The sequence below is a fragment of the Grampus griseus genome (assembly GCF_964374135.1).
Source record: "Grampus griseus genome assembly, chromosome: 13".
In the NCBI taxonomy this organism is placed as follows: domain Eukaryota; kingdom Metazoa; phylum Chordata; class Mammalia; order Artiodactyla; family Delphinidae; genus Grampus; species Grampus griseus.
Genome location: NC_139007.1, coordinates 46,116,272 through 46,142,826, shown reverse-complemented (window position 1 = coordinate 46,142,826; position 26,555 = coordinate 46,116,272). Strand labels below are relative to the sequence as shown.

General features: G+C 38.6%; 1 protein-coding gene across 1 annotated transcript in view; it reads left to right on the top strand.

The window, feature by feature from the left end:
* Nucleotides 1–77: 77 nt before the first annotated feature.
* ROS1 (ROS proto-oncogene 1, receptor tyrosine kinase) overlaps nucleotides 78–26,555 on the top strand; it is a gene marked incomplete at both ends in the record, with an annotated part of 112,291 nt that continues 85,813 nt past the window's right edge. The window contains 7 exons of the mRNA XM_082669025.1: nucleotides 78–200; nucleotides 9,527–9,571; nucleotides 11,659–11,718; nucleotides 13,748–13,774; nucleotides 18,442–18,502; nucleotides 25,239–25,387; nucleotides 26,047–26,185. Coding sequence (XP_082525151.1) covers nucleotides 78–200; nucleotides 9,527–9,571; nucleotides 11,659–11,718; nucleotides 13,748–13,774; nucleotides 18,442–18,502; nucleotides 25,239–25,387; nucleotides 26,047–26,185 — 604 coding nt within the window. The remainder of the gene's footprint in view (nucleotides 201–9,526; nucleotides 9,572–11,658; nucleotides 11,719–13,747; nucleotides 13,775–18,441; nucleotides 18,503–25,238; nucleotides 25,388–26,046; nucleotides 26,186–26,555) is intronic.

Genomic DNA, 26,555 nt, shown 5'->3' with positions numbered 1-26,555 from the left:
GAAACCCAAAGAATTCAGATAGCTAAAAGGAGAAAATGAGAAGAAAGTTCATCTAAGAATCCGCCATTGGTGAAGTGATGAAGAACATTTACTGGCTTGTTCTGAAACTTGTCAATTTTGTGACTCTTGGCTGCATATGGACTTCTGTGTTACAGTGTACAATTTTAAACAGCTGCCTAAAGTCATGTGTAACTAACCTGGTAAGTCTTCCTGGTCTAATATTTGTCTTTGTAGAAATTAGAACATGTAGAATTCAGCTTGTTACAAATGCTTGAATTATTTTATCTTTATGAGAAGTTTTCTCATGAGAAGTTGGTAGCAAGGCAAGAAAGATTCTTTTTCCAAAATAAGTTAGGAACATTACTCATTACAGAAGGTAGGGCAGAGCTACTTTATTTCTTTAAGTTATCTGTTGATAGATCTTTTTTTTTTGCAGGGGGGGTATGGGTTTTGGGTAAAGGAGGCTTAAATAAAATCAATTTTGCACACCTTAAAAAATATCAGTTAAACTCATTTATTACAAAATCATTTATATTTGTCTTGAAGCATGCAATAGGTTCGGCCACAGGGCAATGCCTTCTAATTGCAGGCAGCAGTACTATTTATATTGTGGATGGATGACTGTATCGGGAAGTGGATGATGAGGGAAGCAGACGTAGGTGAAAATTTAACATTTACTCTTACTATTAGTTATTATATATTTATATATTATTTTATGTATTATATATTTATACATAATAATAATTATTAAAAGACAGAATTGTTGGTAAATTCCTTTCTATCTGTGCATTTGTAATTCTTTTGGTGAGTTTTGCTGGACATTTATGATTTCCTTCTCATTTCTGGGTGTCATTCCTCCTATATATAGTGTTTCATGTCTTTTCAGTTATTTTGACTTAGTTGTGCTTAAAACAGTCACTGAATCAACTTTAAAAACCAAATACATTCTAGCCAGGGAAAGATGCACTCTTCTTATCTAAAGACAAAGGAAATAGCATGATAGCTTACATGTGACAATACTTATAGTCATACTTTTAAAAATAATAAAAGTACTAAATACAATATTCACTATTATGCTAAGGTATTGGAGATAGAAGTCTATGGTAGAATAAAAAAGAAACATATTTGTGTTACACTCTTGGTTTAATTTAAACTATAGTTTAAAACACTACTTAGGCTTACTATGGTTAGTAGCACTTTTTTTTAAAGTTTTGGTATTTTATATAAATCTTTGCTGAAGGCTTCACTGCTACGAACGTAGAATTGTGTGCTTTAGGTTTTTACAGTTGTAATCTAAATTTAAACATGGAAAAATGGGACTATTAAATGTTTTCTTTATTAAAAAATTTTCTCTGATTATAACAGTACATATTTATTGTAAAATATTTATGATAGAGAAGAGCTAGAGAAGAATAAAAGAAAAAATCCTATAATTCCACCACTATTAACCTATGATTGTATTTTCTTTCAGTGTTTTCTCTCAGATATGTATATAATTTTTCACACAGTTGTGTACCCAGCTTTTTCACTGAGCATTACATGGTGGGTTTTCCCCTATACCCTGAAGTTTTGATGGAAACAGGATTCTTAATATATTTAGAATACTCCATCGTATGAATGTACCACTGTAATTTGTTTATTAATTTCCCTACTATCAAAACTGATGTTTGTTGTTCCTATTATTCTATTTGTTTTATTTTTTAGCTAAGCTTAGTTCTGTCTTATTTTGTGTGTGGGCTCCTTGATTTCAGGGCTTGGCAGGAGGAGTAGACAGTCTGTCCTTTGCCGAGTTGCCTTCCGCTCACCACCTACAGAGAAAGGCACAGCTGATGTGGCAGAAGACCCAGTCTGCCAATCTGACAGTAATCATGTCCTCCATCTGGGCCTCCCACATGGGGCTGGGGGGACAAAAGCTCGGTGCAAGAACAGTGAACGGAGCCATGGGTCAGAGGAAAGATATGGAAAAGTGCTCGAGTTTATTTCACTGTTTGAATTTTTTTTCTGTGCTATCCTTTTTAGCCTGGATTTTTGCTATGAAGGTCATCTTCGATTTCACTGGGTGGTCCTTTTTTTTTTTTTTAAATTAAATTTTTTTTGCTTTATCATGCTGGGTATACAACATACTTCCTATAACTGCTAATTTATGTATTTCAACATTTCTGGAAAATTATTAGTCATCATTTCTCAAAAGGTTGTCTCTACTATATCCTTTTCTTGCCTTCTGAGACTCTAATTGGATGTATAGTATATTATTCTCACTGGGTGGTTCTTGATACTGAGGCATCTTTGTCTTTTAAAAAGAAACAAAAGAGTCTTGTACAAAGGAATGTTAGAATTGCTGTCCCAAAATGCACAAATCAGTGTTCTATGCTTGAGCATGGGTTTTACATTAATGGAGGAATCTGTATGTATTAGTTGAGTGTATTAACTGACCTGATATTTTAAAATTACATATGCCATGTGCTGCAGAGAACAAAAAATAATGTTCTTCAGAACACTAGTATTGTGAGATCCTTTATAAAAAAGAAAAGAGATTCATGGTCAAATAATTTATGGAAATGCTTTTTGCCATACTCTCTTTTTGTAGATCCACAGGACACAACCGCATATTAATGGCTTTGTTTAATCAGAATTTTCTGATCTTCTTTGGCAACGAAACTCTTTTTTTGAGTAACAAATCCGAACAGCTGAGGAACTAGTGTTCAGAAGTGCTCTTTTACAAGTATCAGCTCAATTCAAAAACAGACTATTAGAAACTATAGGATTCAGAAGGTTGTCCTGTTTAAAAAAATGTACTAACATCAATACCTTTCTTGTATATCAATATGTAACCGTATAACAAGATAATGGAACAAAACCATAATCCAAAAATTCCATAAAATATCCAGAAATTAGCACAATTTGTACTGGTGTAGGAATAGACAAGCCAGTAAAAGAGAATACACTCCAGAAACAATACCATGTACATAAGGGAGTGTGGAATATGATAAAGATGATCCTTCAAACCAAAGTGGGGCCATCCATTTAGAATGAAAAATAACTCCTTCCTTCAGCAGGCGAAAGAATAAGTAAACTGCGGCAATCCAGGAAATGGAATATTATTCTAAGCTAAAAAGAAACGAGCTATAAAGCCATGAAAGACATGGGGGAAACTTAAATGCACATTACTAAGTGAAAGAAGCCAATCTGAAAAGGCTGCATACTGTATGATTCCAACTGTATGACATTCCGGAAAAGGCAAAACTATGGAGATACTGGAAAGATCAGGGGTTGAGAGGGATGGCGTTGGGCTAGGGGGAGATGAACAGGTAGCACACAGAGGACTGTTAGACCAGTGAAAATACTCTGTATGGTATTGATATCATAATGAGGGATATATCTCATTATACTTTTGTCCAAACACCAAGAGTGAAGGTAAGGTGAAATGTGGACTTCGGGTGATTATGGTTATGCAAATGTAGGTTCGCCCTTACTAAAAAATGTACTATTCTGGTGAGTGGTGTTGATAATGGGGGAAGCTATGCATGTGTGGGGAAAGAGAGTTTATGGGAAATCTCTGTACCTGAATAATCTCAATTCTGCTGTACACCTAAAGCTGCTTTAAAAAAAAAGTAAAAAGTTCAGTACTTCTTTCTTTAAAAATGAAGTTTAAAAGAAGGATTAAAAAAAAATCCAACTCCTACATCACTACAGATTCAAATAAATTCCAGGAGGCATTTAAAAAAAGATATGATTTAAATACAAACAGACAAATAGCAAAACCAAAACAAAACAAGACCTCATCCTATAAAAATATTAGAATAAATGAGGGATGAATATTTCTACAATCTTGGAGTGGGAATGCCTTAAGAAGCCAGCTTCAAAAATCCAGGATCACTAAAAGAAATAATTAATAAATTCAACTGCTTCGAAACTAACTATATGACAATAAACGGAAGACAATAAAAATAAAGCCAAAGAATGGAAAAAAGCTTTACGTATGATAAACACAATTTTACCAACTCATATATATATATAGGAGTATTTAAATTAAGTTTAGAACATGAAGACTTACTTTAGAAAAGAAGAACTATGAATGGTGAAAAAACATGTGAAAAATGTTCAACCTCACAGCAACCATAGAGTTGCAGAGAAAAAATGAATTATCAATTTTCTTCTATCAGATTGGCAGAGATAAAACATTTTACAGTTGGCCAAGTTTGTATAAGACGGGACTTTCACGGGCTATTGGTTACGATGTAAGTTGACAGATTTCTAGAAAACAGTGGGTTAATAAATGTCAAAATTAAAAGAGAAAATATACTTTTAACACTGAACATCAAGAAATTTATCTGAAGAGATTATTGCATAACTAACGATATGTTTGCAAAAGGCTGTTTATAGCAAATTTGCACATATTAATATTAGATTTCTAAGCACCTGGCACTGTACTATAATAATGAATATATGATTTAATTGAATCCTCACAGAACTTTATTAATATTATCCTACTTATGTTTCAGATGAGAATACTAAGTTTAAACAGCATAGGTAACTTTCAAAATATCACATCAGGAGCAAATATCATATGTGGGATTAAAATACAGATCATTCTGCTCTGTTTTATTATTAGGGTAGGAAGTAAAGAATGAAATTAGTTCCGGCTGAGGCGGGCAAGATAGAAAAGCTTGTGCCAAGAAGTAGGTGTTGGGTTGAGTTTTTAAGATCCGGGACTGGGATTGTGTCTTTCAAGCAGGTAATTGGAGCAGGTGGAACTCAGTTAAACGACGAGGATCCTAAGTCCAACGTGAGGAATTTGGTGCAGACTACAGGCAGCATCCATGCTTTGGTTGAGAGCACAGGCTCTGGAGGCTCCGTGCCGTATTCAAATCCTAACTCTTGGACAATTTACAAAACTTCCCTGGGTATCAGCTGCACAATGGAATTAGCAATAGTACCTGTTGAATAGGGTTGTTGGGACGTTAAATAAGACAGTGTAAAACACCAAGAAGAGTGGCTGGGACGTGGGAATCACTCACTAATGTTAGCTGTGATAATAAGGAGGAAGGGGATGGAAAGGGAGTGGAGATCAGGAAAGAGGGTTGACAAATCTGCTTCATCAGAACCCCCTAGACCCAGCTCAGGAAGCTACCTTGCCCAAGCCCATTTATGGGCACGCCATTCAGCCTGTTAAATTTAATTTTGAGAGCTGCCAACAGAAGGACTTAATACTGTTACAGTGTGACTTTATGGTCATCAAGAAACATCTGTTGCTTTATTGTTTAAAAACTACCCAGCATCCACCCTTTTGCTTTTATGAGCTAACCCTGATTTTTTTGAAGGGGTAGAAAAAATTCAATTGCAAATTCACCATCTTACACTTGGTTGTGTATGGTTGTGTTTCAGTCACACAAAGGGGAATCAAAGGCTTCATTTTGAATAAAATTATGAAAACAAAGAACTGTGAAGTATGTGGTTGCACAATTAATCTAAAAGATACAGTTCTTACTCTCTATGTATTTATTATCTAAAAACAAAAAAAAGTATTAAGCCTTCTTCTCCTTTCCCTACAAATACAAGTGGTAGGGAATGGAGATTGGAGGAATCTTTATTTACACATCAAATGAGAGGAAAAAACATCAACATTTGTCCTTTGGTTCCTGTGTCTGATTACTTCTCAAGTAAACCCCCATGACGCTAGGTCACCTGATGATGTTTCCAAGAGACACGACTTCTGGATCATTCCTGAGTAGTAGGCCATGTTGAATTCATGGATTTATTCCTTCAGCTTATAGTTATTGAACACTCATTATCCCTCTGGCACCGTTCTAGATGCTGGAGAGAGTGGAGAGCAAAATGGATGGTGCTTACGTGGAAGGGGGAGACAGGGCTCCACGAACTCAGTAGTGGCCACCTTTTCTCTTCCCTCTGATAAGCACAGACTGTTTGGAAGGCCACAACAGATGCTTAAGCCACCTCCCAAGCCCCCATAGATTTTTGATTGTCTCTTGGAACGTATCTTGCTTGTAGTGCTGGGTCAGCCCAGGACAGATGGCGTGCTTCTTGCTGAATTAATCACCTCTCCAATTCAATGGTTCGAATTCAGCAACTTTTAAGGGGAGGTTCTGGTCAGTACCAACTAGAGTTACTAAAAATATACACTTACTTTTCCTCTGCCTATAATTCTAAGTCAATGAGTGAGGCAGGTTGACAATTAGATCATATCCATGTAAGGCTATTCGGGTGCATATCAGACTATCATAGACTCAGCTTTGCCATCCTTTCTAAGTCCTTCCGCTCATGAAGGTCTCCACTCAAAAATGACCAGGGAGAGGATGGACAATTTATAGACTTTTCCCACCTTAGTTTCCATGTATTTTCCTCCAGCACAAAAAAGTTCTTAAAATTTCTGAAAATAAATTGAGAAATAAACAGAGTAATCTGTTGTTTTACTCTATGCAAAGTTCTGAATTTGTATTTTTCCTCTGTTCTTAATAAGGCTGCTTTTAAAAAAGAAAGATGCCATGTGCCATGAGGCAGGGCTAGAAGGCCTGATCCCCATTTTGACACATGCCAGCTGCTTGCACACATGTGTACATACACACTGCCTCTGTGTAAAGCCTAGAATGTGTCTTCAAATTGAGCTTTTAAAAATTAACATCAATCTCATATCTATCTATGAGAGAAATGAGACTTTAGTTTTGGTTTGTTTTAAGAAAAAAAAAAACCACCCTGACTTCAATGAACTATTGGCAAAAAAAGATGATGCCATGACTGTGTGAATGAAGAGGATGGTCTTCAACTGAAATGCTGTTAAACATGCACCACGCTTGACCTTTTGGGCATTTGTGAACAATCTAGAAATTTCTGGGTTGTGACTGTACATTTAACTTGGTGATTCATGAGAAAGCCAGAGGGGAATCTAGTAACTCTTGATGACAATGGGTGGTTTTCTGTTTCATTTTACAGTAGCAGGCTCTAGTAGTCACCTACAAGTCGTTTCATTTGTGAGATCCAAGAGTAGAGCAGGAAGATGGATACGGATACTCAAAAGCTTAATACTAAACAAATACTTATGGTCCTTATGTTTATGGGAAGCTCAAAAGGATGGAAAGAAAATCTTTAAAATTTTTTGGGACGATTAGCATCCAGGTTATAGGGGTATGAGTAGAGAAGTCTTAAAGAGCAGCACTGTTTCAGACTCTATGCTTTAAGTTTTCATGGCAGACTGATTGAAAAGGTAGCACTGCTCTTTATTTAACTATGGATATTTGACATTTTAAAGGACCTGGTGACAGAAGATTATTTTTTTTGTAAAAATTGCCACATTATATGTGAACACTTTGCTAAGTGGATTATCGTGAAATTTGCCGCATCTCTGAAAAAGCAACAGTTCAGAATGAGGTTTCGAGAATAATTCCGACCAGGATGTCTTTTGTTGGTGTGGCTGCTTTGATTAAAACCTTCTGTGAGGCAATGGCCCTTGCGTGATAGGCCCAGATGCAAATTAAGGTGACAACAGTATGTTGACCTACTAAACAAAAAGCACAACAGCTCTGTAACCATGAACAGATACGGTTACTTCCCTGCTTAATAAAAATTGCACACCCAACCCCCTAACACCCCGCCCCCGCCCCAAAGGAAAAAACAACCTGTTTCAGCAGTGGCTTCTTTTAGGCATATGTAAATCCCTTCATGGAAAGTTACGAAACCCGCGTTAATCCCACCTGTGAATGATTGTAGTATTTAACCCAGAGGTTAGTTCCTATAACGCTCATTTCACGAAAAGCCCCCCGCCCCCATTTTTAGTGGTTAGTTTGTATAAAGCAAGCTCCAGACTGTAAGCCTGCAAAACCACAGTTTTCCCAAACAGGAAGGATTTCCAGCGAAACAGTGTGAAGGCGACAGAGTTAACAGTCTTAAAGTCATTATTCAGACAAACTGAAAGTCTCTAAGTATGATGGTATAGGCCACCATAACCTTGGAGTCCTTTGAATGAGTTTTTGCACATGACACATATAATTGTATACGTGATTAGCATAGTCATCAATCTGTTTCGGGTATGCATATCCTATATTTATGTTTTAAAGCCCCCAGTACCACCTTTGCCCCTCATGAGACAATTTAAGTGAGTTGCTGGTATCAGGACATTGTGGCATTCTCCGGGTCACATGGTTGGCAACTTACTCAAGAAAATTTGAACACAATGTTTTTCTCATTACCCTTATTTTTTTTAAAACCGTAGTTTTATACAAAACGATTTCATCTGTCTTCTGGTGGTACAGTATTTACAACAGAATGGTTATATGTTAAATGGTTGACTTTTCAACCAACTCAAACACCTGGTTAGCATAAATCTTTTAATAGTAATGCCATTCCATTAACTCCTTTGTTACCAGAACTTCTGAAAATCCCTTTGCTAAAGAGTTGGAGAGTGCCTGGCTATATAAACCCCAAATACTGCATAGCCATGAGAATCAAGACATCCTGTTCATATTAGTACATGAGACTTTATAAGGAACAAAATCAAGTTGTTTCTGGGCTTCAGGTTATTAATCTCATGATCAAATAGTCTGTTTAGCTAATGACTTCATTTTCCCATTTCTGAATTTCATATCCAAGCTCACTAATGATTTCTATATTGGAAGCAATTTCTTGGATGGAGGAAAACAGTTTTTCCCATTATCCAAAAAAATCCAAAATAATAAATACGGAAACACAAGAAAGAGATACACCTTGAAAAATCTTGCCTAGGGAAATACCCACATTTTTACCTTGTGTGTAATGAATGCAAATGTATACAGAGTTAGGTTGGCATATGAATATTTTTTGTATAATCTGTTATATAATGTTAATTAAATGCAGTCAATGGTTGTTTCAGTCTCTTAAAATAAGAAAGAAAAATGCAAACATAATTCATCTCTAATCCAGCAGTCCTTGATAAATTGACTAATTCACAGGCTTATTTAATACTATGTAGAACCTCTCCATTGTTCTTAACTACTCCTTTTGGCTACACCCCCACTCCCACCTTTATCATTTTTGCAGAGTCCTTAAGCATTACATCTTAGACAGGCATACTTCGTTTTACTGTACTCTGCATATATTGCAGTTTTTTGCAAATTGAAGATTTGTGGCAACCCTGTGTTGTCTGATGATGGTTAGCATTTTTTAGGAATAAAGTATTTTAAATTAAGGTATGCACATTATTTTTTTAAAACACAGTGCCATTGCACACTTAATAGACTACTGTAGTGCAAACATAACTTTTATATGCACTGGGAAACCAAAAAACTTGTGTGATTCCATTTGTTTCGGTGGTCTGGAACTGAACTTGCGGTATCTCCAAGGTATGCCTGTTAATTTGCACTGGCATTTGTCTGGTTTCATGACTGATTTAACAACTTTAAAACAGTTGGCTCCTTACTTTACAGTTAGAAAACACTGAGGAGGCAACACTACTCCAGGAAGCTTTAAAAAAAAGGTGTCGTAGTTATACTGAACACAAGATTGATAGGGGTGTTCACTCCTTCCTTCTTCATTTCAGGGCAGACAGCTTGATGTCAGCACACCATACAATCTGAGTGCACCGGTGAGTAATCGCTCCCACCTCCTGGGACTTTATACTGTTTGCATTGATAAAAAAGGGACAATGGTCAGGTTTGATTACCATAGAATAATTCCTAAGTAAAAGCTCGTTTATTTGTGCCTGATGAAGGAAGCTGGATGGAAAACAGCGAGAAGTCTGAATCACAGAGAAGTCAAACATGAGTTCAGGAACAGTGTGTTGAAGTGGAAAGAGCACAGGACTAAGCCATGACCATGATTTTGATTCTACATTGCTATGTGGCTTTGGGCAAATTCCTTAAAATTTCTGAGATGTGGTTAATACTAAAGTATGTGTATTCTGAGAGGGTTGGATTAGATAGTCTCCACTCGTTCTTCTAATAATTACATTTATGGTTTTATCACTATTCTGCACCTGTATCCATTTACTCAACAAGCGTTTAGGGACTCCAAGTGTAAGACTAAACCAGACACTGTGCTGGGTAGTAGAGACTTAAGAATGAGTAAAACAGGGTCTTTGTTTTAAAGGACTCTCAACCTTGTAGGAGAGACAGACATGGATAAAAACACGGCCAGACAGCCATGCGAGAGTTAGATCAGCAGTGTGTGGGAGGAGCAAAGAGAATACACAAGAGGAAAAGCACTTGCTTGCCTGCATGGCTAAAACTAGAAAGATGGACTAGAGGGGAGAGGTACACCGGTCAGAGGGAGCCCTTTGTGCCAAGACACAATGGTTTCAGAGAGCTTGACTGGTGCAGGAGAAGAGGAGGATTTCAGCTTGCTCGGAGGACAGGGCGTGTGTGCAGAGATGGCAGGTAGAAGAGGTTGGCAAGCTAGGCAGGCCCACGTGGTGGAGAGCTGTGGGTACCATGTTGATAATTTGGTTTCAGTGACACACAAGGTTTTAGGTAAGAGAAGGATATGATTAGGTTTTGTTTTAAAAAGATCACTCCAAGTGTGGAAACAAGAGAGGTCCCTCATGAGGCTGTTGGCAAGCGGCGGCAGGCACAGAAAAGCAAGGGCAGTGAGTGAGTGATGAACCCAGATAGAGTCCAGGTAACGAAGGAGTGAGTCAGTAGGACTTGATGATGGATTGTCCATGGGGCAAGGGGATGGCAGAAAGAGAAGCCACTCTGGTTCCTGGCTCGGGCAGCTCAGAAGATTGAAGCATATTAATGGGAAACACGGGAGAGAGAGCAAATTAGAGGGTAGAAAGTAAGGAATCTGATGTTTCATTTGCTGAATTTGAGGTATTGTAGGGACTTAAATGGAGATATCTAATGAGCAATTGGAAATCTGTGTCTGGAGCTCCGGAAGGAGTCTCAGCTGAGGTTCACATGTGGGGGTTATTGACACCTCAGAAGGTTGAAGCTGAGGTGGGGGATGAGTTCACTTGGAGAACTTGAAGAGTGAGAAGAGAAAAAGTTGAGCATAGGACACAAACACAGAAGGAGTAAGGAGAGGAAAAAAGAGATGGCAAAGTAGAAGGAACTGAGAAAAAGGTGGGATCTAGGTGTCATCACGGCCTGTGGACGGAAAGGTCAACACAGTCACAGGCACAGACAAACCAGGTAAGGGAGGGAGGAACTGGCTGAATCTGTTCAGTAGGAGGCCAGGGCAGCTCTGCAAGCAGGTTTTCAGAGCAGCTAAGGGGTGCAAGCCAGCTAGTGGGCAGCTGACTTCCCAAACTGTCCACCTACTTAGGTTGTGATGGGCCGCCTTCTGTTTGAGTCCCCAGCTTTGCTTTTTGCTTGTTGTGTGAGGACACCACATTGACCTCTATAATATGCTTGATGCCATGCTGTCCTGGACTTAACCTGCTGCCAAGCACCCAATGGACAGTGCGTTCACTGAAGGTCTGGTGCTCTCTGGGATCCAGGCCTGCCCGCCTCAGGCTGGACTCCACTCGGCAGCCCTGAGCCACACCAAGCCCTGTCTGCCTGTAAATATGACAGCTCTGCTTAGAATTCCAAAGGTCCTGATCCTTGTGAGGCCACAGATTCCTTGGTAGATTTCTATTTCAGAAAAACTTCATGTCACTATTTGCACTTTCAGGTGACAAGAAAAAATCATCCTTCTTCAGTCATCATTGTCTCGTATTGTCTCTTGTAGTGCATCCAAGGATGTCATTTTTGGACCTCTGCAGATCAGGAAAACTGTACTTTAAAGTGTGTAAGTATTAATTATGTTTCTGTTTTGATACTACTGTTTCCCTTAAGAGAAACGTTCTCCAAGAGGATTCCCATTTCAGCTTCCAATGGCTTTCGATTAGTTTGCTTGACTCTAAAGCAAAAGTATGAGTAATACATAGTAATAGAAAAAATGAGATCAACATTATTAATGCAACTGGAGATGGAGGGAAGTTAATGCAAACCATGGAACCCGGAGATGACCAGTTGCTCCAAATTATAAAGGCCTTTCAGTAGAATGTTAGGTATTTGTTCAATTTCCTAGCCCTGCACTTCTCAAATTTTAATATGCAAATATCAGGGATCTTGCTAAAATGCAGACTCTGATTCAGTAGGTTTTGGGCAGGACCTGAAATTTTGCACTTGTAACAAGCTCCCAGGTGATGCAATGCTTGTTGTTTCCAGACCACACTTTGGATAACAGGGTCCTAGGTCATGTTCAGTTTCTCTTCAGGGAACATGGTAGCAATCTCATTCAGAGGGCACAAACACCTGGGTTTACTCCACTTTGTATATGAAATACATCCCCAGTACTTTATTTTTCATTTATCCTGGCTTTGCCAATTAGTGTGTGACTTTGTTAAGGTACTTTACCCTTGGTACTTTGCTTTCCTTATGGATAAATGAGGATAATAATCGAATCTCCCTGCTAGGGATAGTGCCTGTTACACTATAATTACTCCAATCTCATGGCTAAGAATTCTGTAATTTAAAAATGGGTCGTGGACTTGCCTGGTGGTGCAGTGGTTAAGCATCTGCCTGCCAATGCAGGGGACATGGGTTCGAGCCCTGGTCTGGGAAGATTCCACATACCGTGAAGCTACTAAGCCCGTGCGCCAAAACTACTGAGCCCGCATGCCACAACTACTGAAGCCTGTGTGCCTAGAACCTGTGCTGCGCAATAAGAGAAGCCACTGCAATGAGAAGCCCGCACACCACAACAAAGAGCAGCCCTCGCTCGCCGCAACTAGAGAAAAGCCCACACGCAGCAATGAAGACCCAATGCAGCCAAAAATAAATAAATAAATTTATAAAAAAAAAGAAAAAATGGGTCGCTTTGTTCAGGTTGTTCAAGTCAGAGACTAAATCAGTTAGGATCATGATAACTTTAGGTAATATCATTTTCTATTAATGACTCAAATTATAGCATTGAGATTTAAATCCGTCATTAACATCTCCTTATGTACAGTCCTTATAGCTTTTCTTATATAGTGTGTCTTCACAGATCTCCGCTATGGGAGTCACTTAATGCCTACTCTCATGCTTGTGACTGTGTGCTTCACAGAATGGAATTTACCAAAAGATGGAGCAGATGCTGTCTGCACTTGGGAACTATTACACACTCTAAAAACACTTTTCCTTCTCCTTGGTAGCACTTTGTCCAAATGTCAATTTAAATCATTATTTGTCTAGTTATGTGTTTAGTATCTTTTGCCGACATGTAAGCCCATCAAGGCAGGATCCTCTCTGTCTTGTTCACACTGTGTCCCTTGCACTGAACACAGTGAGGGGCTCGTAGCAGGTGCTCAGATCGCACTTGCTGAGTGAGTGAATGGGAAGTACCATTTGTTGCCAGTAACAGTCCAGGAAGCAGAGTGGATGCTGGAGCAGCCTGTCTGGGCAGAGGAACCCGCCGGCCTTTCCTAGCCAGAGCTGTTGGTGGTTTTCATTTCAGGTTCTGTCTCCCCGGGCACCTGCCAACACCCCTTCATTCTCTAACCTGGTCCATGGCAGATTACCTCTTAACTGACTGGGATTTTTTAGTAGACATCATGCAACCCTGTTTCTCCAATGATGCAAACAGCATAATTTTTATAGCTGTTTGTACAGCAGCCTTCCTGGATGGAAGGCCCATCTATGGGCTCCCTTGCTTCTGATATATTTTTATTGATTATTTTGTCAGTGGTGGAGCAAGAAATTAATTTGGAAGACATGCCTAGCTAAGTGTCATTAAAATTATTTACAACTTTAGAGATTTTCAATAATTTTAATTTCCTTTTCTTTCTATGCAGAATGATACCTATGCTGCTGTTTGTGAGGTGAGTGTCAGTCGCTTACAGAAAACATGTCATTAAACCCCATGTCTTTCTCGCTTGTCCTTAAAAAGCTGTTAAAATAAGAATGAAGAAAAGTGAGTCATTCTTAATGCACAGAAATGTTCTTCCTGGGAGTGCTCTACTCTGGCTATAAAAATGACTGTATAATTCCATTTTGACATAAGTATTTGCTGTGCTTTATATATCTATGTGCATACATAAAATGCATATATGAGTGTATATAGATGTGTGTATGCACACACACACATTCACATATATACATGTATATTACTCTAATCTGGTTTGAAAGGTTCTGATTCCTGAAGCCTGGGTGAGAGAGGGTGGCAGGAAGAGAGGAGAAGGCACTTGGAGGACTACCCTCATCTCTGCTGATTTCATTTCTTCCCCATAAAGCCTATGCGCTATCATTAATACAGTGCATTAGAAGAGATTCCTTTACACAGGGAGATCAGCTCAGTGCTTTGTGACAAAGGGATAGGGAGGGTGGGAGGGAGACGCAAGAGGGAAGAGATATGGAAACATATGTATATGTATAGCTGATTCACTTTGTTATAAAGCAGAAACTAACACACCATTGTAAAGCAATTACACTCCAATAAAGATGTTAAAAAAAAAAAGGAGAGATCCTTTAGTTGCAATTTTCTTCCTTATTCAGTGAACTCTTTCAACAACAATTTGAAACACAGCTTTTTAAATTTTTAATTTTAACTAATTAATTTACTTCTTGCTATGACAATAAGGGACCTTGTGCAGACTCTGGTGCCCAGGTATCTTCTTATCAACGCCTCCCCGCCATCCCTGCCCCCAGTCTCCCTCACCCTAGGAGCTCCCTCTCCTGCTCTTGACTTTCTTCTTCCTTCAGAAAGACCCTGGGATTTTGATCTTTTCCTACTCAATCTCCTTCAACTAAACTTCCCTGTTCTGGATTCCATACCCTTCAGAATTCATTTTAGTTTATTTGACAATAAGTATTTATGATGAAACGGCATTATTTCTCACTTTAACATCTATGCTGTATTCTATTTAAAATGTCCTTGAAGCCAGAGAACAGAACTATCCTATCTTGCCTGAGGAAGAAACAGAGATTGTCATTCATTAGTAAAATAGAAAAATTTCCTTTGAGTGGAAAATAAAGTAAAAACAAAAAAGTAAATTGGAATATTTTCTCAATAGTCTGCGGCAACCCTGTACCTGAGTGATTTTTCCTTGGGAGTGGATGGTGATTGAGTTGGGTAAGAAGAGATAAAACAGAGAAGAAAATTTGCCCTGTATGTAAATAGATAATGAACGTTCTTTCCTGATTGGGATTAAAAAAAAAAAGACTGCCTGAGAACTCTCTTATGTGACCAAAATAAAAGCAGCCAAAAAAACAGTCCCTGGAGGATTGTGTTTAGAAGCCAGAGAGAGTTAAAGTGTCTCAAGCGTTGAAGCTGGGTTTCCAGTGTGGTAGTTCCCTGTTCATCAGTATGCTGCCCAGTTGTCTGTGCTTATGTAATGTACATCTTTTCTCTCTATTGTAATATATAATTATTCTATTATTTTCTATTATATTTTGCTATTTTATATGTTAAATAATGTAGAACTGAACAGTAATACATGCTCAATAGAGGTGGAGGTAGAGATAAACATAGAGATATTTAACTAATTAATTAATTAATTTGGTTGCACCGGGTCTTAGTTGCAACATGTGGGATCTAGTTCTCTGACCAGGGATCGAACGCGGTCCTCCTGCATTGGGAGCACATAGTCTTAGCCACTGGACCACCAGGGAAGTCCCGAGAGAGATATTTTAAACTCAGCTGCTCACACCTTTAGGAAATCAAACTCCTCAACCATCAAAGCTTCAACCTAGGAAGCTTGGAATCTGCCCACATGTTCCTTGGAGGGAATAGTTTTACAACTGGTAGCTTAGCAAAATATAACTTGGAAAATGATGTTAGCAAGTAAGGTGGCTTATCCCTGAAGAACACAGATTAGATTATCCTAATCTAAAAGGTTCTAAAAACCTTTTTGTGGCTTCTCATTGCCATTTGAGAAAAAATACAGATTGCCAGTGTTTGCTGACGCCCCTGCCTCATCTTGCCCCCTCTTCCTTGTGCTCTGTACTGGCCACACTGGCCTTTCCCTCTTCTCTGAGTATATGTGGCACATGCCTGCCTCAGGGTGTTTGCCCTTGCCGAGACTTTTGCAAGGCCAGCTCCTTCTAATAACTCAGGTCTTGCCTTGGGGGTCACCTCTGCATGGTTCTTCCTGAGTCCCCTCACTAAAGTTAGTCCCCTTCCTGTCTGGTCATGCCGTCTGCCTTTGACTTGTTTTATTTTCCTCATAGCACTTTTCATATCTGAGCATATTTTATCTTTTAAGTTTGTTACTCCATTATTGTCTCTTCCCTTCTAAGAGAATGTAAATTCCATGAAGTCAGGGAGCTTGCCTGTCTTATTCATTGCCATACCCTTAAAACCTAAAACAGTGCTTGGCATATAAAAGGTATCAATAAATATTTTTTGATGAGTGAATGAATGATTTTTTAGGAGATGAAGCCACAATTGGTGTAGAGACTCTGCAGTAGAGGCATCCCAGGAGGATGGTGGGGCATGTCCTCCTTGTGCTACAGGAATAAGAAAAGGCACCGACAGCAGGTGTGCCAGTCTGGGAAACACAAGCATGGAGCCAGAGGGATGATGATAAAAATGGTCTTACTGCTGTGAGAACAGAGACAGCAAACTGATGCAGCCCCTGGGAAGTATGAACTTGGCTTCTGCAGTGGGAATGGCAGCTCAGTAGCCTGGAATATGCTGTATAAACGCCCCATCCAGGGGCTGTGAGCTCAGATTCTGTGAATTTCTTAAATCTGAATTCCTTTAGATTCTCTCCAGGCAACTTGAGCTTGAGAAACAGTGGATAACTTCATTTGAAGTCTAATGTTAGATTAGAGAGAGAGAGAGGAAGGCACAGAGAGAGAGAGAGAGAAGGAAATCCTAATCAACAGCTTTTGCCTCCACTTGAGGAAACATTTAAACTCCTTGGAGTACAAACTTATAGTTATAAGATTAACAGGTTCTGGGGATCTAATGTACAGCACGGTGATTACAGCTAATAACACTGTTATGTACTTGAATGCTGCTAAAGAGCTGATCTTATCACAAAAAAGAAATGGTAATTATATGATGGGATGAAGGTGTTAGCTAATGCTTTGGTGGTAATCATTTATCTCAAAAAAGCTGGAAAAAAATACAAGCTTCACCAAAGTAAACAAAATGAAACATTTAAACTCTTAGGTCAGGACTAGCTACATTTCCAAATAAACATTATTCCATCTCCTTTCTTCTTCCTCAGTTTTCTTTCTTGAAAAGAAAATCCTATGGTAATGATAATTTTGCTCCCAATTGGTATATTTATTCTCTGCAGTTAATGAATGTGTTGAATGTATTTTACTGAAACCTGCAAAGAAGATGTGAAAAGTATACTAAACCCTTAAGTTAAATAACCCTGAGCCCAAACTGAAGTATTTAAATTAATCCTTAACTAAGCAAAACTAGGCTTATCAGGCTCCACTTCCTCTGAGTGCACAGATCAAACGTGGGACAGCTAAGTATTTGCAAATTACAGCCCTTCTCTACCTGGATGTTCAGAGTAAATGCATTGTGTCATGGTTTCCACTATTATCATGAGAAACAACAGCATGTTGTCCTAGGTATTGTAAACTGAGTGAGAGCAGGAAGATTGATCATGATTGTGTTGTAGTTTTACGATGTGTGCCTTTTCTCCAAGTTCCCCCCCCATTAACTATTGTTAATGCACCTGCTAAAAGTTGCAGGAAATTTATCTCTCAGTCACCAAAATGTTTTCTATGTTTTCTGTTAATGAGATAAACATGTTAATCATCATTAGGTTTTTGTAGACCTTAAAATTTAACGTTGGCATTAAGACAACCATTGAAATGTTTAGTTACTATAAAGTTTATAGTCCATTTTTAATCTTTCAAGGAAGACATGGATATATAAAATAAATAGGCATAACTTTAGGCTAGAGCTTTAGGTTATTAACTCACTAAACCTTTGACTAAGATGGCAAACATATAATTGCATTTTTGAGCTCAGTATTTTGTCACATTGTGGGGTGTCACCCATTAGAGGGTCATGAAATCAATTTACTGAATAAACAATCACAATAAAATGACATAGAATAGAACATATAAGATTGCATCACAGGTCAGGATTCCTTTTTGGGATGAAAATATTCTAAAATTAGATTGTAGTGATGATTGTACAAATCTTTGAATATACTAAAAACCACTGAACTATGGGCTTTAAATGGGCGAATTTTATGGTTACGTAAAATATATTTCAACAAAACTGTTAAAACAGGGAAAAAAATACCATTTCAAGAATCTTTTTTTTCCCAACATGTATGTGTGTACTAAGTTGTTTTGTTAAATGTATTTTGGAATTTGGGACACGGTCAAAAAAGATTGAGAAGTGTTGTTCTAATCCCACTAGCAAATGGGAACTTAATACTCATTACAGCTGAAATACTTGATATACATGTATGCTTATATATCAGGCATTCATATTTCAAAATTTACTTGAAGCTTATCAGAAAAGCAGTACAAAGGCTGTGCTGACTGGCATGCTACCTGTCTTCCATAGCGAGAATCCTGTGAGGTCGGCTGCAGCAGCGGGGAAGGTGCATATGAAGAGGAAGTGCTAGGTAAGCAGACGCAACCAACTGTTATTGAAAATAATTTACACTACTCCAGGGACCTGTGCTAATGTAGGGGTAATGAGCCACCTCTTAAAATATCTAGACTTCTATGTCTCAGTATGATCTATATATATATATTATTGAATATATGTATTATTGAATATATATATTTTTCAATAACTTCAAATGTGGAAGCCATTTTGACAGAGACTCAGCAAAACTCTTCTTTCAGAGCAAAATAGAGGAAACAGCACATGACATGTTTAGAACTTGAGATTTCGCCCGCAGTTCAGTGGATGCAATTACTTCTGTCTTAACGAGAAAGACCAATGTGAATCCTGAGCAACTTGATGTCAGGAAATGCCACTGTTTTAATGAACTGAAAGTGTAGAAGTATTTTATTTAATGCACATTTCATTATTCAGCTAACAGTTATTCACTCAAGTACCTACTATAGTTATGGCTCCCTACAAGACATTGGGAAATTTGCACAATGTATGGAAGTTATCCTTCTCAGTGTTAAATTTTGAGTAAGTAGGGAACTTGGGTTTCCAGCTCCCTCTGACTTATTTCAGAGCAGGTTGGGTGTCTCTAAGTGACTTTGCCCAAGTGTGTTAATTCTCTAGTGGTTTCTGAAGGACCAACGCTTTGATAAATTATAGCCTATATGTTAGCAGTTAACTTTTCCAGAATTCCCCAGTGTTTCCTCCCACTGGGAGATAGACAGCTCCTTCCAGAACAAGAGATGATTGGTTCTTCCGTAAGTTGTGGTCCTTGTTTCAGTGGCTTGCTCCTTGCTCTCAGTGGCTGATGGAAATTGGAAGGTGGATCTTGCCTTCCTATCCTGATTTGCTTCTGCCCTTTAATGTCCCACAAAACACCCTCCTTGACATTTCTGTGGAGGGGTAGTGGTATTACATTTTTTACCTTCTGTGTAGTGGGAGTTAGTTGTGGATAAAATTTATATTCTGTGGTTTCCAAACTGTGCACTGAGGTTCCCCAGGGCATCACATCTACCTCCCAGGGAGGTGTGGGGGCATTTTAAACATTGAGGGAAACACAAGGGTAGTCGATGTCTGTTGGACATCACAGGAACTACTAGCCAGAGGTAAGTGATGGTATAAACAATGGATTGCACTACATTCTTTTCTATGCTATCATATCTTTACAATCTGCGTTTTTGGTGTTGCTGTGTTAAAAAGCAAATATCATGAGGAATACAACGAGGAACAGGAAATAAGGATGGAGGTGTCCAGTCTGATTAGAATATTTGAGAAGTTGTGCAGTGCCCAGTAGGCACACAGATCCAAGTAGTATGCAATTATTTTTATTTAGGAATGAAATAAATATATTATTTTGTCTTTCAATTTATGTGTTTTTTCCCCAATCATCTACTAAGTTGATAGGACACGCATACTCAAGTTATAATACTTAATAAATGGAACTGTTTAGGTGATTCTTTTGTTCTAGTGGGTCATGAAAAAATTACTAATATATATATATTTGCGGTATGCGGGCCTCTCACTGCTGTGGTCTCTCCCGTTGCGGAGCACAGGCTCCGGACGCGCGGGCTCACCGGCCATGGCTCACGGGCCCAGCCGCTCCGCGGCATGTGGGATCTTCCCGGACCGGGGCATGAACCCGTGTCCCCAGCATCGGCAGGAGGACTCTCAACCACTGCGCCACCAGGGAAGCCCAAAAATTACTAATATATTAAAGATGCCAGAACTGAGAGAGTTTGGGAAACTTTGATTTATATCCTTTTCTCATATTCTAAAATTATACTACCAACTTAATTATACAATTCTGTTAGAGTACAAGTGTAATCAGTGCTTTATTTTATATTTTTCATTTGGCTATCAATGTCTATGTACCACTAACTGAGATGTACCAAGTTTACATATATGGCATTTGTGCTTACAGACCTTATGTTTAGTTTGTTCTGATGAGTCTTTTCACCCATGTACTTAAGACCCTGTTTGTCTTTAACACATCTGGTACTGGTCCATTTATCTGCGGATCTGCTACATTATCTTATTTCAGATACCCTCCATCCTCCCCTTTTCCTCATGGTGGGGATGATAACAGCTAATAATATATTGAAATAAAAATAGCTATTAGTTATTAGGCATTTATGAGTCAGGCACAGTTCTAAGTAATTTATAGGTTTTAGCTCTTTTTGTCCTCAGAGGTATAAACACTATTATCCTCCTCATTTTACAGATGAGAAAAATAAGGCACGAATGTAAATACTTACTTGGCGCTGCATAGCCAGAGAAGGATGTAACTTGAATTTTAACCCAGTTATCTCATTCCAGAGCCTATTCTTAGCCACTCTGCTATATATTGAAAGTAGTATATAGCTCAGTTTAGCTTCTCTTCCTTTTTTTTAAATTTTATTTTTATAAATTTATTCATTTATTTATCTATTTTTGGCTGCATTGGGTGTTGCTGCGTGTGGGCTTTCTTTAGTTGTGGCGAGCGGGGGCTACTCTTCGTTGCGGTGCACAGGTTTCTCATTGTGGTGGCTTCTCTTGTTGCAGAGTACGGACTCCAGGTGCACAGGCTTCAGTAGCTGTGGCACGCGGGCTCAGTAGTTGTGGCTCATGGGCTCTAGAGCACAGGCTCAGTAGTTGTGGTGCAAGGGCTTAGTTGCTCTGCAGCATGTGGGATCTTCTCGGACCAGGGCTCAAACCCATGTCCCCTGTATTGGCAGGCGGATTCTTAACCGCCGTGCCACCAGGGAAGTCCCTAGCTTCCTCTTTCTCATTTGGTTCACTCTTGTCTTGATATTTTAGAATAAACCTACCTTATCTCTATTTTTCCATATGCATCACCATGGCTTTGAAACATATGTCTGTATTTAGCTATGAAATTTCCATTTACTTGTACTTATATAACTCTGGCCCCTTCTGCCCAGTTCTTAACTTACATCTTTTCTGATGTCTCCTGGTTCTTCTTCCTTGCTCTGCTGACCACTCCATCACTGGACTCCTCTTCAAGGTATCCCACAGCTATTCCAATCCCTGCTGTTAAGCATCTCACACTATAAAAAGGGAAAAATGGAACTGTGCTTTGCCTGTATAGTTATAGTATCCAAAAATGAACCCTAAATGGAAGAATAAGCAGAGAAGGGTTGTGTGAAGCCACTCTGTGGGCTAAACTCTCAGATGACAGTGGCTTTATTTTTTCTGGGTCACAGAGTATTTTTGTAGTATGGACTTTAATTAGTTCAGATTCAGTATCTACAGTGATTAGAATTGTGTCAACATTTCCTTTAACTGGAAAGCGGTCATGGGAATTTGTATTTAATCATTTTAAGCTCCTTAAAAAAATTTACCATCTTTTCTGAACCAGAGTAGTGATTCTTTTTCTATAAATAAAACTTATCCTCTAAGTTCAGGCAAAGATGCCTGCTTTTGCCACTTCTGTATAGTACTGGATATCCTAGCCAGAGCAATCAGGCAAGAAAAAGGCAACCAAATTTGATGGCTCCAATAAAAGCCATCCAAATTTGAAAGGAGGAAGTAAAACTTCTCTTTGTTTGCAGATATTATGATCTTATATGCAGAAAACCCTAAAGATACCACAAAATACCATGTTAGAACTAATAAACAAATTTGGCAAAATAGCAGGATACAAAATTAACACTTGAAAATCAATTGCATTTCTATACACTAATAATGAACCATCTGAAAAGGAAATTAAGAAAACAATTTCATTTACAATAGCATCAAAAAGAATAAAAACACTTAGAAATTAACTTAACCAAGGAGGTGAATGACTTGTAAAGTGAAAACTACAAAACATTTCTGAAACAAATTAAAGAAGACAAATAAATGGAAAGACATCCTTATTCATTGGTTGAAAGACCTGGTATATTGTCAAGATGTCAATATTACCAAAACAATCTACAGATTTAATGCAATCTGTATCAGAATTCCAAAGATGTTTTTGCAGATCTTTTGCATGAGATGGAAAGACCCATCCTACAATTTATATGGAATCTCAAAGCACCCCAAATGCTGAAAAGAAGAACAAAGCTGGAGGATTCATACTTCCTGATTTCAAACTTACTACAAACCTACAGTAATCAAAATACTGTGGTACTGGCATAAAGACAGACATATAGATCAGCGGACTAGAATAGAGAGTTCAGAAATAAATCCTTATATATATGGTTAAATGATTTTTGACAAGGGTGCCAAGACCATTCAATGGGGGAGAAGGCAGTCTTTTCAGCAAATAGTCCTGAGAAAACTGAATATCAACATACAAAAGAATTAAGTTGGATCCTTATAAAACATCATATACAAAAATTAACTCAAAATGGGGACTTCCCTGGTGGCGCTGTGGTTAAGAATCCACCTGCCGATGCAGGGGACACAGGTTCAAGCCCTGGTCCAGGAAGATCCCACATGCTGCAGAGCAACCAAGCCCATGCACCACAACTACTGAGCCTGTGCTCTAGAGCCCCCGAGCCACAACTACTGAGCCCGCGTGCCACAACTACTGAAACTCGTGCGCCTAGAGCCTGTGCTCCACAACAAGAGAAGCCACCGCAATGAGAAGCCCACACACCACAACGAAGAGTAGCCCCTGCTCGCCACAACTAAAGAAAGCCCATGTGCATCAACAAAGACCCAATGCAGCCCCCCAAAATAAATAAATAACTCAAAATGGATCCATGATTTAAATGTAAGACCTGACACTATAAAAATCTTAGAAGAAAACATAGGGCAAAAGCTTCACAACATTGGATTTGGCAATGATTATTTGGATATGACACGAAAGGCACAGGTAACAAAAGAAAAAATTGACAAATTGAACTTCATGAAAATTAAAAAAATTTAAGCGCACTATCAACAGAGTAAAAAAAGCAACCAATAGAATAGGAGAAAGTATTTGCAAATCACATATCTGATAAGGGATTAATATCAAGAATATATAGAAAACTCCTAAAACTCAACAACAAAACCCCCAAACAATCCAATTAAAAAATGGGCAAAGGACTTAGACATTTCTACAAAGAAGATATACAAATGGCCAAAAAGCACATGAAAAGATGCTCAACATTACTAATCATTAGAGAAATGCAAGTCAAACCTACAATGAAATACCACTTTAAGGAAAAAAAAAAAAGCAAAAAATCCCAGAAAAGTATAAGTGTTGACGAGGATGTGGAGAAATTGGAATGCTGTGCACTGTTGATGGGGATGTAAAATGGTGTAATTCCTGTGGAAAAAACCAAAAAATTAAAGACAGAATTACTGCATGATCTGGCAATTCCACTTTGGGGGTATATACTCAAAAGAATTGAAAGCAGGGTCTCAAAAAGATATTTATACACCCCTATTATACTCAAATATTGAATTCAAAATAGCTAAAACATGGAAGCAGCCCAAATGTCCACTGACAGATGAATGGATTAGCAAAATGCAATATACACATACAATGGGATATTATTCAGACTTAAAAAGGAAGGAAATTCTGACATATGCCACAGCAGGAATAAATTTTGAGGACATTATGCTAAGTGAAACAAGCCAGTCACAATAAGACAAATACTGTTTGATTCCACTTACATGAGGTATTTAGAGTACTTAAAATTATAGAGACAGAAAGTAGAATGGTGGTTGCCTAGGGAAGGGGGAGGGAGAGGGGGAATGGGGAGTTATTATTTAATGGTTAGTTTCAGTTTTGCAAGATGAAAAGAGTTCTGGAGATGGACGGTCGTGATGGTTGTATGAGAATACAAATGTACTTAATACCACAGAACTGTACACTTAAAAATGGTTAAGATAGTAAATTTTATGCCATGTGTATTTCACCACAATAAAAAATTCTGGGGAAAAAGCAAGCTAATGCATTAAATTAGTCACAATTTTGGAAAATAGAAAAAGTAAAGTAAAATAATTTCATCCCAGTGGTACATACCATTCAGAATTCTAACCCCTCACACAGGACCTGGGAAGTAGCACCAATAACTGTGTGTACCAATTGTAATGTTGCTACTGTTTAAAAGTCATGAAATATTTCACAATAAAAAACAGCAGAATATAGAATCCTTTGGAGTACAGACAACTACTTGCATGTATAAAAATAATGTGTTGACAAAATGGGCAACAACTGTAGACATATAGTGTAAAATTAAAATATATCTTGAGATACATGTCCTGGGGTAGTGGATGGTTGCCCACCAGACACACCCTTGGTACCCACCCTTCTAGCCTATATAGAAGTGGTATCACAAGAGAAAACTGGACAGTCTCAGAACACTCCATGTTGCTTGCTTGTAAAAAATCTATCGTCAAAGATAAGTGCGTTCGGGGCTTCCCTGGTGGCGCAGTGGTTGAGAGTCCGCCTGCCGATGCAGGGGACACGGGTTCGTGCCCCAGTCCGGGAAGATCCCACATGCCACGGAGTGGCTGGGCCCGTGAGCCATGGCCGCTGAGCCTGCACGTCCGGAGCCTGTGTTCCGCAACGGGAGAGGCCACAACAGTGAGAGGCCTGCGTACCGCCAAAAAAAAAAAAAAAAAGATAAGTGCGTTCTATGGGAGAAAAAAGCTGCCAGACAGACTGGCTGATTTAAAAAAATAAATCACTTGAATATGTGCATCAGTTATTGTTCAGGTGAATAATTGTGGCAAGAGGGTGCTAAGGGCACTAGATGAAGCAGGGACACTCTCTCCTGCTTTGACAGACAGGGGACATGGTGAATGAAATCTTGTTTTCTCCCCAGAAAATACAGACCTCCCCACTGCACCATTTGCTTCTTCCATTGGAAGCCACAGTGTGACATTACGATGGAAATCGGCCAACATCTCTGGAGTAAAATACATCATTCAGTGGAAATATGCACAACTGCCTGGAAGCTGGACTTACACTGAGGTATGAACTGCTGCCCATGTGCCTAAACGGAGACTTTTTCTTCAAGTTATTAAAAGTGCCAAATTACTACATATAATTATAGGTGAAAAGACATTCTAGAGAAGATTCAAACGTAAAATGAGTGGTTGGATTAGATGAACTTTAATCTCTGCTACTTTTTATGCTAAACCTTTTATTTTTAAGGAAAATTTATTATTGGACATATATATTATTCCTTCAGCACAGCATCACATAACCAACTACTTATATCATTGGTCTTTATCTGCCCACCCCATTGAAAATGATTCCAACTAGGGTGGAGGGCAGGGAGGTCATCCAGGATGCTCCCTTTTAGGAAATCATGTTCAGAGAAAAATAGTCCAAAGACACCAAGTATATTAACATGGAAAAGTAAAGTAAAGCCTTGAGGTAAATGCCATATAATTGAATCCATAATTTTGCAGTTTTGAAGAAGGAAAGAATTTTGGTGTGAATTATGCTGACTGATGTCGGGATGGCTCAGCTCTGAGCTCCAGGCCTCCATTTCAACTGGTCTGGCAGGCCTTGGGTCACTCCATATCCAGAAGGCCATCCATCATCTACAGACGAATCTGTGCTCTTGAGTTACAATATACGGTGGCTATTCCATAAATGCTGATTTTGATCTCTTGTTGATTTAGGCTGTGTCCAAGCTCTCCTATGTGGTAGAGCCCTTGCATCCCTTCACTGAATATATTTTTCGAGTGGTTTGGATCTTCACAGCCCAGCTGCAGCTGTATTCCCCTCCAAGTCCCAGTTATAGGACTCATCCTTATGGAGGTATGGCATGCACACGTTGCTTAAGAAATCAGGGATTATTCCAAAGCTTTGGTTAGTTCATTTTATTTTAAACAATGAAATAAATGTATTCCTTCATTAATAGACCCATCCAACAATGGAGTACCTAGCTAGGTGCCAAATAGTGTTCTAGGTGCTCACCGTACTTCTGTGATCAAAACAAAAATACCCATTCTGGTGGAAAAGAATACTCTAAGCAGTAAACCTAATAAATAAGGAAAGTATATTGTAAGTAGGAAGATACGGGGTGCTACGGTAAGAGGAACGTTTTGAGCAGGGTCTGTTCTTTAGAAATGGGGAGTGTATTAAAGAAGGTGGTCAGAATAAGCCTCACTTAGCAGTCAGAAATTAT